The 12,431-nt window shown below is 35.4% G+C and overlaps 1 protein-coding gene across 3 annotated transcripts in view; it reads left to right on the top strand.

Moving 5' to 3' along the window:
- Nucleotides 1–12,431, top strand: part of ccdc80 (coiled-coil domain containing 80) — a 40,267-nt gene that overhangs the window by 16,765 nt on the left and 11,071 nt on the right. For all 3 annotated transcript variants that reach the window (XM_030124717.1, XM_030124718.1, XM_030124719.1), the window contains exons 6-7: nt 5,213–5,349; nt 6,453–6,604. In XM_030124717.1, coding sequence (XP_029980577.1) covers nt 5,213–5,349; nt 6,453–6,604 — 289 coding nt within the window. The remainder of the gene's footprint in view (nt 1–5,212; nt 5,350–6,452; nt 6,605–12,431) is intronic.

The raw sequence follows: 12,431 nt of genomic DNA, 5'->3' as shown, positions 1-12,431 counted from the left end.
GTAGCTCAAAGCAATTATGACAGCCTCTCAAAAACTCCTTTACATAAAATGACACAAGCTTCTTGTTGAAAAGGAACAAAACCACTGCTCTTTTTATGAGAAATGCTGTGTCATTTGTGCTTGGCAACCCCTTGTATTAGGAGACATTTTACAGCTGTCTCAGACCGTCAGCTAGTGTGTGTGTTTTAATGCCAGGATATGCAAACCCACTTTGTAAAACTTTATGAGTCTGCCACTCCACATGACAACAAGGTTTTATCCAGATGGAAATGCTGGAAAAAGTTCTGAGGTGAGGTCACCCGCCCCCACCCTCACTAGGTTTGGTTACACTTTTGTTCCACTTACTGGCCGGAGGGTCAGTCTAAGTGTGTGTGCGTGTGTGTGTGTGTGTGTGTTGGTCTGTACTGTATACAAACAACTGCTTCTTTCAGTGTTGCCCCTCCCTCATTTTAGAGTGACCTCATGGAGTTTGGGTTTTAAGTCGGTTGGTGTTTCAGCAGTGTGTGTTACATGTGATTATGTTTGTTGTGTGTTTCTGTGTGTACAGTCTGCCGTCTCCTGAATGTGCTGGGGTTTTCCTGGTTCAATTGCTCATACTGCCCAGATTACACAGCATAGACTGGAAGAATCAGCCACCAAAAACACTGTTCTGTGGTCTGCGTGTGTGCACACATGCATATGGAGTGGTGATTAAAGGCTTTTGCTTTGGCTTCTCTAAACGCCAGCTACAGTCAATTTCTAAGGCATCTGACCCAGGCAAATCTCACTGAATAAAAGCTGTTCTTTGTCGAGTTTGTCCCTGAATCAGACTGCATGTTTTCATTCTGCTCTTCACTGTAGAGTCTAGACACTGTCTTGTTTTTAAAGGGACATTGTTTTGAGCTCTGCAGTTATGTTTCAGAGTTTAACACTCATATTATGACTGTTTTTATGGTATTGGGGTTGAAATATGTTATTAAACACTTTTAATTGACTTCAAATCAGGGAGGCATATCTGGCTAAAAATAACCTTAGTTGTAGATTCTGTGTGTGTTTTTTGTCATTTATTCCCGCTTTGTAGACCACGGAAATGAAGGAATCTTAATTATTTTAAAAAAAATTGGCTATCATTGTGCTAAATTTGATTGAACACAAATTCAACAAGTGGTGCCAGGCACAACAAACCCCACCCCTCGCACGTATTGTAGCTTATTTTGGCATCGATCCAGCTGATGTTATCATGTCTATTTGTGGGCTAATGTCAGCATAAACATAGACAGCATAGAAACATTTTGACTATTATAAGTATATGGGGAAAAAAAATAATTAAAAATTCATAAAAAATTTTAACTTTGACCTACTTTTCCCAAAATGTAATCACATCTAATCTGGGTCACTGGCAATATATAAACCCAATTTGGTATGAATAGTTGTGTTGCCAAAGTGTTAATGAACAAAGAAACAAACTGAACCAAAAACAATACCCTTTACCTCCAAGGTTATTATCGTTAATGAAAACTAACAAAATGACAAAAACTAGAATTGAAAAAACATTCTCGTTAACTGAAATAAATAAAAACTATAATTAAAAGAAAAAATGATCACTAACTGAAACTATTGTGTGCTTACAAAACTAACTAAAACGTATAAAAATTATGGAAAAAATTCCCCTCAGTTTTGTCTTTGTCAATGTCAGATTGATATGAAATCGATTTATTTCACTAGAGCAATTTTATCTGGCGGCACTTCACCGTTCATCATGTTTCATCACTTGTTGTTTAGAGTCGTCTTCTCGTCCCCACTCTATCTGGCAATACAGACACTAAAGTTGGGAGAAAGCAGCAGAGTCCTGTATGGGATTTATCTGAATTCGACTATGAGGAAGATTAAATATATGAAAAAATTAAAACTAAACTAAAACTAAGCATTTAGAAAAAATGAAAACTAGTAAAAACTGCCAAACCTGCTCTAAAAACTAATTAAAATTAAATGAAGAAGAGAAAAAAAGTACTGAACTAAACTATAATGAAAAATCCCAAACTATGATAACCTTGCTTGCCTCTGCTTTGGGGGCCGGTTAATTATACAAATGTGTCAAACAACCTTATAAAAACCTGATTTAACACATCAGCCATTGCCACTTGTGAAATGATATATTATCTGCAGGGACAACATGTAAATCATATGGCCTGTTATGTGTGTTTATGGATGTATGTACAACTGATGCCATGTCTTAAACCTTGTTTTTTTTGCTGCTTGACAAGGATAGTCTAGTAAAATGATTTTTAAACTTAATAAGTAATTTTTCTAAGGTTATATATGACATTAACTCACAGAGACCTAGAGAGTCTTTTACAACAGCTGACCTGTATTAGATGTATTAGTTTTCTGAAGTATTTCTGTCATACTATCAGTCACCATCATCTGATGTAGAAGCTCGATTTCATTTGGATTATTTAAAGTCACAGTTTTGCTTTGCTTTGTCTAAGAATGAACATACTCATGGAAAAATTACTTTAAAAATGTGATGTCTTTTAACATGTAACCTATGAAGTTTTTTTCTTTGTATAGAACGTTTAACATGTTTATTGGATCAAATAAAGACGTGATGATGGATCAAGGCTGCACAATGTTAAGGCCTAAACACATAACATCTGCAGCCTCTAAACATCCAAATAAAACCTTTTTAATGCCACTGAAAAACTGAGAAACTCGACTTTATCCAACTTTTACAGCATACAGGTAGGGTTAGTTGTTCATCAGCTTTTTTCAAGAAATACCCATTTTGGTCACAAATGGTGGTCTCATCATCTTAGGGCACAGGTGTCAAACATGTGGCCCGGGGGCCAAAACCAGCCCACCAAAGTTTCCAATCCAGCCCGTGGGATGAATTGCCAAAGTGCAAGTTAGGACATCAAACTCAAAAATAATATCATAATAACCTATAAATAATGACAACACCATTTTTTCTCTTTGATTTAGAGCAAAAACATTAAATTATGAAAACATTTACATTAAGAAACTATACTTTAACAATAAAATGTGAATAACCTGAACAAATATGAACAACCTGAAATGTCTTAAGAAAATTAAGTGGAATTTTAACAATATTTTGCCTGTTACTAAATGTTTTGTGCCTTCGTAGATCTGTAATGCGCATGTAGCCTATAAATGATAAGTCGAGGCATAATATTGATAAAATTGTACTTATATTTCTTAACAAATTTCATTTTTCAGGTTATTCACATCTTTTTTGTTTGGATAGTTTGTAAATGTAAATATTGATATAATTGAATGTTATTTTTTGCACTAAATTAAATTGGAGTTGTCATTATTTATTGGCTATTATACTATTATTTTACTGGTCTGGCCCACTTCAGATTAAATTGGGCTGAATGTGTCCCCTGGAAGAAAATGAGTTTGACACCCCCTGTCTTAGGGGGTTAACTGAGTAGTATGACAGTACAACTATATGTACATGTCAGATTTACTGTATATTTTTTAGGTACCTTATCGGAGCAAATATAAAGGAAAAGTTGCCAGGAATTATATATGTGCACCTTTCTATCTATATCTGCACCTTTCCCAGTTTTTTTGCTACATATAAGAATAAAAAAATTGCTTATCATTTATAGCACAGGTGTCAAACATGCAGCCCGGAGGCCAAATCCGGCCCGCCAAAGGGTTCAATCTGGCCCCTGGGATGAATTTGTGAAATGCAAAAATTACTCAAGATATTAACAGTCAAGGATGTTAAAATCCTTTTAGGTCATTTCAGTCTAAAGTGGATCAGACTAGTAAAATACTATCATAATAACCTATAAATAATGAAAACTGTAAATTTGTCTCTTTGTTTTAGTGTAAAAAAAAAAAGTAAAATTACACAAAAATGTTTACATTTACAGACTTGCCTTTTACAAAAAATGTGAATATCTGAAATGTCTTAAGAGAAGTATGTGGAATTTTAATAATATTATCCCTGTTATTTAATGTTTTGTGTATTTGTAGATCCACTGTCATCTGTAAGTTGTGATTCACATGAATAAATGATAAACTAAGGCAGGGGTGTCGAACTCATTTTAGTTCAGGGGCCATATTCAGCTAAATTTGCAGTGGGCCGAACCAGTAAAGTAATAACATAATAACCTATGAATAATGACAACTCCAAATTTTTGTTTTTGTTTTAGTGTAAAAAAAAAACCCAAAAAATTATGAAAATACTTACTTTTATAAACTATCCCAAAAAAAAACAAAACAAAGAACTGAAATTTAAATTAAAAAACGTAAGAAAATTTTGTGCAATTTTAACAATGTTATTCCTCGACCTCTCATTTCTCCATGTGCATTATGGATCAGATCTACAAAGACACTAAACAGGCAGAAAAATTGTTAAAAATTGTGCTTAATTTTCTTAAGACATTTCAGGTAGTTCATATTTGTTCAGGTTAGTCACATTTTAGTGTTACAGGATAGTTTGTAAATGTAATTATTTTCATAATTTAATGTTATTTTTTGCACTAAAACAAAGAAAAAAAAATTAAGTTGTTAATTTTAGATTTTTTTTGGCTTAATTCAAGATTTTTTGTAAACTTAATTTAAGATTTTTTTTGGCTGAATTCAAGATTTTTTTTTTTTACTTAATCGAAGATTTTTTTGGCTTAATTCAAGATTTTTTGCTAAATTTGAGATTTTCTTTGTCTTAATTGAAGAGATTTTTTTACTTAATTGAAGATTTTTTGGGGGTTAATTGAAGTTTTTTTTACTTAATTGAAGATTTTTTTTTTTTTTTTTTGCTTAATTCAAGATTTTTTTCCTTAATTCAAGCAAATTTTTTTTGCTTAATTCAATTCAAGACTGTGGAATTTTTGCACTTGGCAAAAACATCCCAGGGGCCGAACTGGACACTTTGGTGGGCTGCATATGGCCCCCGGGCCGCATGTTTGACACCCCTGAACTAAGGCCTAATATTGTTAACATTGTACTTATTTTACTAAAAAATTTTCAGCTTGTTCATATTTGTTCATGTTATGTTCAAGAATTCGTGGAGATAAACATTTTCATTACAGAATTTACTTTTTACACTCAAAAGTTCTTATCCTGTTACTTATATTATTTTACTGCTCCGGCCCACTTTCTATCATATTAGGCTGAATGTGGCCCCTGAACTGAAATAAGTTTGACACCCCTGATTTATAGGATTACATTATGCATATGTATGTGTTTCTTCCACCAGAGAATGACAAGCCAATGAAAGGTCTTCGACAAGAAGATCTGGTGAACCAGGAGCTGATCACAGAGCTGAGGAAGGAGTTCAGTATGACATATGAGGACTTCTACATGATCCTGACTGACACTGACATGAGAGTCAAGGTAAGGATGTTTTCCTAGTCTGAATATATAAACAGTCATCCATCATGTGTTCATGCGGAATGTGAGGACTCGACTGTAAATCCAGGTATTATGGGATTTGCCCCGGTCCTCCTCTGGTATTTGTTTTACTCTGGTATCTGTAATCAGTTTGAGAGGGCTGTGAATTGACAGGTTTCATCACTATGTATAAGGATTAATCTGAATTCGGGAGGTTTAGTGCATATTTAGTCCACATTTAATCAGCTTCATTCTGCACTTGAACACTTGAATGGAGGCACAGTTGATGAGAGTCTTACAGTATAAATAAGAGCCAGTTTACAGAAGTGAACTTTTCTGTTTTCTGCTTTACTCACAGTACCGCTGTTGGTCTTCGCCGTCTATTTATAGATTCTGCCCAACACTTTTATCTCCTCTTTTTCTGAATTCTCAGCTCTTCCCGTCCTCCTACTGCCAACATGTTGCCTTCGCTAAAACACTGTTTCGATTCACACAACATGACATTTGCCAAACAGCTGTGTGTATGTGTGTGTATGCGTGCCAGCGTAAATCAGAAGGCTGTTTTTGGACAGATTCATCAAAGAGCCCAGTGTTCACCCCTCTGCTGACAGGGGCAGAGACAGGGAAGTCTGTGAACGTACCATGATGTGGGTGTGGGTATAAGACAGAAAGAGTTGAGGGAACGCAGGGCCAAAGAGTTGGAAAGAGCCGTGCAGCAATTTTAGCGTATCCTGTGGGAGACGTGAGTGTGTATGTAGCTGCATCACATTTTCACTCAGATTTTCATGCTGGAATTGTTTAGCAGTTGGCAAATTAAAGAGATACTGTGTTATGTATCAACATTTTGCCTTGTACTGCTTTCCAAAGTTATTATTAAACAAGTTTGAAGCATGTGCAACAAAAAATCTACAAAAATGTTCCAAAACACAATTTAATCACCATATTGAAAACAGTTTTACCATAGTTTAGAGCTGGAATTCTATTTTCATATCCTTTGTGTTCTTTCCAGGTTTTCGTTCAAAGGCATATTGATTTATTCATCATGTGGCTTCACAATCAATATTTCGGGACAGTATAATTGGTGTTTGATGATATTCCTTTGTCAGCAATCCTATGAGGTCCCCATTGCCATGAAGGCTGTGTTTGATTACATCGACACCTTCTCCTCACGCATTCGAGAGATGGAGCAGCAGAAAAGAGACGGAGTTGCTTGTAAGAAAGAGGACAAACCCAGATCGTTGGAGAACTTCCTCTCCAGGTAAATGTTCAAAATACACTGAATGTACAGATGTGTTTGTGTATGAGGTGGAGTACTGTCATATTCAGCAACAGCCTCAGGTAAAGGATTGATACTGTGGTGAAGCGGAACTTAAAGGAGTGATATTTTGCTTTTTTTTTTTTTTTTTTTTTAAGTGGAATTATGCATTTTCAAACATATCCCTGTGGTCTACATAAACTGTAAATGCTATGCTATGCAGGTCCATCTTCAACCCTATGTCTGAGTAATGAAACCAGAAAGGTCATTTTGAGCGCTGGCCCTTTAAATCCAAATGAACCACTTTACACCCCACCCCCTCCAGGATGTTGGCTGTGCTGCTCTGTCCCATTCAGCCACTTGAGTTTGTTAATACAACCAACAACTGAACATTTTAGGTAATCGGCTCGAAGTTTGGACATATTTTCAGTTTGGACTACAACCGCTGCTGCTTATAAACAATTATGGCGTATTCGGAGAAATGTTCATCATAAGTTTTGACCTTATATGTGCAAATATCGTGATGAAAAAACATAACAAACTAGAAAAGCACTCAGAGAGCGCAGACCTCCACCAAGGCAGATCAGTCGCCCCACCACCACCCCCACCATCACCAAAATTTAATCATTTGTTCCTTGTGCCAGTATCAACATTTCCTGAAATTTTTTTATCCAAATCCGTCCATAACTTTTTGAGTTATCTTGCACACAGACAAACAGACAGACAGACAAACCGACGCCGGCAAAAACATAACCTCCTTGGCAGAGGTAATTGAGAAGTAATTTAAACAGGTTGTAGAAATCCACTCGATTTATGCCAGAATGAATATAAAGATAGCTTTGCAGCACCTGGAGGGTTCAAATTCAAACGTTTTGAACTATTAGGGTCCAAATACATAAATAAATGAACCAAAGACTAATAAAAGTGGGTTTAGCAAAATATGATGATGAGTAAAAACAAATTATTCCATTTTTATCAATAATATTAAAATATTAATCATGTACAGGGTGGGGAAGCAAAATTTACAATGAACATTTAGTTGTTTTTTCTCAGCAGGCACTACGTCAATTGTTTTGAAACCAAACATATATTGAGGTCATAATCATACCTAACACTATTATCCATACCTTTTCAGAAACTTTTGCCCATATGAGTAATCAGGAAAGCAAACGTCAAAGAGTGTGTGATTTGCTGAATGCACTCGTCACACCAAAGGAGATTTCAAAAATAGTTGGAGTGTCCATAAAGACTGTTTATAATGGAAAGAAGAGAATGACTATGTGCAAAACTATTACAAGAAAGTCTGGAAGATACTATTAAAGAAGAATGGGAGAAGTTGTCACCCCAATATTTGAGGAACACTTGCGCAAGTTTCAGGAAGCGTGTGAAGGCAATTATTGAGAAAGAAGGAGGACACATAGAATAAAAACATTTTCTATTATGTCAATTTTCTTGTGGCAAATCAATTCTCATGACTTTCAATAAACTAATTGGTCATACACTGTCTTTCAATCCCTGCCTCAAAATATTGTAAATTTTGCTTCCCCACCCTGTACATTTATAGTTCTAAACAGTACAAACTCTAAGATCAAATAATGAAGCCCAAATGATCAAAAATGATGTGGACTTAGGACTGGACTAGATCACTAATTTCTGAAGGTCTACACAAATACAAAACATTAATGATTTGCCTCCAGTCCTCTGTGGATCAGCAAAGTTACTGGATTTTATAACACGTGACTGTGACATTTGTTTAGCTTTATCACACAGACAAAGGTTATGCTGTGGGATGAATCTGTCATGATTATGTGTTGTGATTCAGATTCAGGTCTAATTTTAGATTTTTTGAGTCAATTTTTTTTGTTGTCAGACATTATATCTCAGGAACGTCTTCAATGTTGTCAACAAACTTTTGTTTCTGAAGAATTAGGAAGTTTGAAGTTTGAGCTTTTTTCTCAGGGAAAAAAACTACGTAAAATGGATCTTGAACACTAATAGTTTGAGAGTTCAGTAGCTAAGATTTGACTTGGTTTATGTAATTTATAGGAGATTTACGGATGAATAAAAGAGAATGAGCAATTTTGCTTTTGTTCTAAGACTGATTTTATTCTGAACAGGAAGAATAGATGTTGGTGCTCAGATCCCAACAGGGAGTACACTGCAAAAATCAAAATCTTACCAAGTGTATTTTTTTCATTTCTAGTCAAAATATCTCATCACACTTAAAATAAGACATAATTACCCCCCAAATTTTAACTTTTCAGTGAGAAATATGAACTTATTTTTAGACAATAGCTCTTTAAAATCTTATTTCAAGAAATCTTACAAAGGTAATTTTCACTCGTTCCATTGGCAGATTTTTTCCTTGAATTAAGAAAAAAAATCTTGAATTAAAGAAAAAAAAAAATCTGCCAATGGAAACAAGTGAAAAAAATTATCTTGGTAAGATTTCTTGAAATAAGATTTTCAAGATCTGTTGTCTAAAAATAAGTTCTTATATCTCACTGAAAAGTTACTCTTCAGGTGATTGTCTTATTACCTCCGCCAAGAAGGTTATGTTTTTGCCAGGGTTTGTTTGTTTGTTTGTTTGTTTGTCTGTCCGTTAGTGTGCAACATAACTCAAAAAGTTATGGACAGATTTGGATGAAATTTTCAGGGTTTGTTGGAAATGGGATAAGGAAGAAATGATTAAATTTTGGTGGTGATCGGGGGTGGGGGGGCCCACGGGGGGGGCCAGTGATCAGCCTTGGCGGAGGTCTGCGCTCTCCGAGTGCTTCTAGTTTTAAGTGCGATAACATATTTTGACTAGAAATGAGAAAAAATATACTTGGTAAGATTTAGATTTTTGCAGTGAGGGGTCACCAACTCTGGTCCTCTAGAGCCACTATCCTGCATGTTTAGATGTTTCCCTCTTCCATCACACCTGACGGTCGTGGCTTCTGCAGAGCTTGATAATAGGCTTATCATTTGAATCAGGTGTGTTGGAAGAGGGATACATCTAAAACATGCAGGATAGTAGCTCTAGAGGACCAGGGTTGGTGACCCCTCTTTTAAAGAATGAACTGAAAAGGTTTTGGTGATCAGAGGTCAAAGGTCATTGTCACTGTGATGTCATGCATGCCTGACCTTTCTAATGATCAAAGTATCTCAGGAATGCTTTGCTAGAATTTCTCCACATTTGGCACAAACATTCCCTTGGACACAGGGATGAGCTGATTAGACTTTGGTGGCCATAAGTCAAGGTTGTTGTGACTTCACCAAACATGTTTTAAGATTACTGGCCCAGTTTAATTGCTGGTTGTAATCGCCTTCCTCATTTTTGTGAACTATATGCTGAGTGGCCATCTTTGAGCTCGCAGAGGTTCACCTACTGGTTGACCTTAACCCATTAAAACCCAAACCTCCACTGACGACCAAAAATATCTACTGATTTAAAATGTTTAATACCTTTTGATCCACTAATCCTATCAATACATGTAAATAATTGGTGTGAAATATAGTTTGTCATCTTTTCATGGTCATCAGATATGGCCCATTTGGACGTTCAGAGGCTCCGTAATGAATGTGGAAACACCGTCATCTTCTACAACATTGATTCACCAGTAAAACCCATAGAGTTGGATCAGTGACAGTGGATGGAGACACTTGGTTTTACATTCAGTTATTGATATATTTACTGAAAAAGACCCTTTCTTCATTTTTTTTCTGTTTTGATATAATAGCCTATGAAGAACTCTGAGTTTTCATGAACATCTAAATTAAATATAAGAAATTCAATATTAGAAAATACCTGATTTACAGTGAAAAATACAGAATATAGAGGATAATATTGTAATAAATGGTGATAAATCACTTAAGAAAGGCTGAATTAAGAAAAAAAAATATTTGGGAACTGACACAAAAATAACACTGGGTCTTTATGAGTTCATCTACCAACCTCTTCTAGGTATGGTACCATCATACCTGTCCTCACTTCTCCAAAGAAACACTAGTCAATATCCCTTATGGTCTTGTGAAATATATTATTTGAATGTACCCAGAGTTCGGACTGAACTGGGGAAGGGAGCCTTTAGTTTTGCTGCCCCCTCTGTCTGGAACACACTGCAATTGGAGCTGAAAATACCAAAACTCATGTCATTCCGAGCTTTTTGTTCCGTCTTATGGACAAGACAGCGAGAGTCAATTGGACAGAGCCTGTGTTTTTAAATTGCTGTGACCTCAATTAAATTTATCCCTTTAAATTCTGTTATTACGAAAATAACTGTTTGTTTTAATTTATTGTTATTACCTGTCTGTAAAACCTGTATTCTTTCATGGTGTGTGCTGCTGACCTCTTGGCCAGGTCACCGTTGTGAATGAGATCTCGATCTCAGTTGGACTCTATCTGGTTAAATAAAGGTTTAATAAAAATAAATAATAAAATAACTGCTTAATGACAGAGCTGAGTGAAGTGCATGAACAGATGACAGAGTAAAGATAGTGGAAACATCTGATGGAACCTATGGTTTTTAGTTTAATTTTGGTCACTTTTGTGGTATTTCTCCTTTCTCACCTGCAAGAAACCATCGTGAATTAAAACAGTGAAATTATTGCAAAATAAAGCAAATGAAATTAAATATACTTACGTAAAAAGTTAAAGATGCTAATAACCAATAATAGAAGTAAACAAAGTATTGTGTAATTGCAATTCACTACAATGGAAATACAATATAAATAGCAGGTATTTATCACCTCAGACCATATTATATGACTACACTGGTCAACAACAAATTTATTGTTTAAGTTTTTTGAGCTGATTTAGGATAATTTTGGTGTGCTGAATACAAAAATCACATTAATTTTGCTCAGTCAGGTCAACTTTCTGAACTATGCTACATATTGGCTTTTTAACATTTTTGCTTACATTTATGGGCATTTTCACATCATATGATACAAAATTCTTTCATATTTCTTGCAATAAACGAGTTCTGAAGATTTTGCTTTTGCCAATTTATGATTAATTTTTTTTTTAATATTACAGGTGAATGAAATGGCTTCGACTAGAAGATCTAGCAAAAATAAGCCTGATGTATTCTGCTACATCTGCGGTGAATACACCATTGTACCTAACAGGAATCAAGTCACAAGTTTCATAAAGTGTACTTACCAATCTTATTTTGGTATTAATTATATTTTTTGAGAAGATCAAATTTTTCAAAATCAAATTAGCAAAAAAAAACCCTGACCTGATTGAGAAAAACAAATGTCATTTTTGGATTTAGCGGTGCAAAATGGTCCTAATTCAGTTGAAAAAACCTAGACAACTTGCAAAACCCTTTTTTTTGTAACCCAGTGCTATTATCTGTGACTATTATCTCCTGCATTAACACTGTTGTTGAGCCTGAAAAACTACAAACTAATTCTGTAGTGAAACGTTTTGCTGATGAAACATTATTTGGAATTAATGGGTGGTCCTATCAGTCTGTTTCCGCTTCCATCAAACATCTGCTCCCTCTTTCAATAATCAGCTAACCGCAATTTATTGTATTCATGCGCAACATTTGGCAGATTGTGGCAGCATGTTTTTATGTGTTCCGTGGATATTTAAAGTAGCACAAACCCTTTCCGTTCCTCAAGGCTGAATCACTGCAGCCACATATTTTCCTGAGATGTCTAAACCAGACAGGCTGTCTTTTGTTTCCATGGAGACCTGAATTCCAGCTCCTGATCACAGTGTACAGATCTAGCACGTTTCTGACCATAATTCAGGGTTGTCACACTTTGGCAGTAATAGTATGGGAATATGTTAGTGTGCAATCGCAAACTCCTTGTCTTAGTTCAGAGCTTTCAC

Source organism: Sphaeramia orbicularis, chromosome 21, assembly GCF_902148855.1.
Source record: "Sphaeramia orbicularis chromosome 21, fSphaOr1.1, whole genome shotgun sequence".
NCBI lineage: Eukaryota > Metazoa > Chordata > Actinopteri > Kurtiformes > Apogonidae > Sphaeramia > Sphaeramia orbicularis.
Note: the sequence above shows the minus strand (reverse complement) of the source record. Positions and strands in the feature narration are given on the sequence as shown.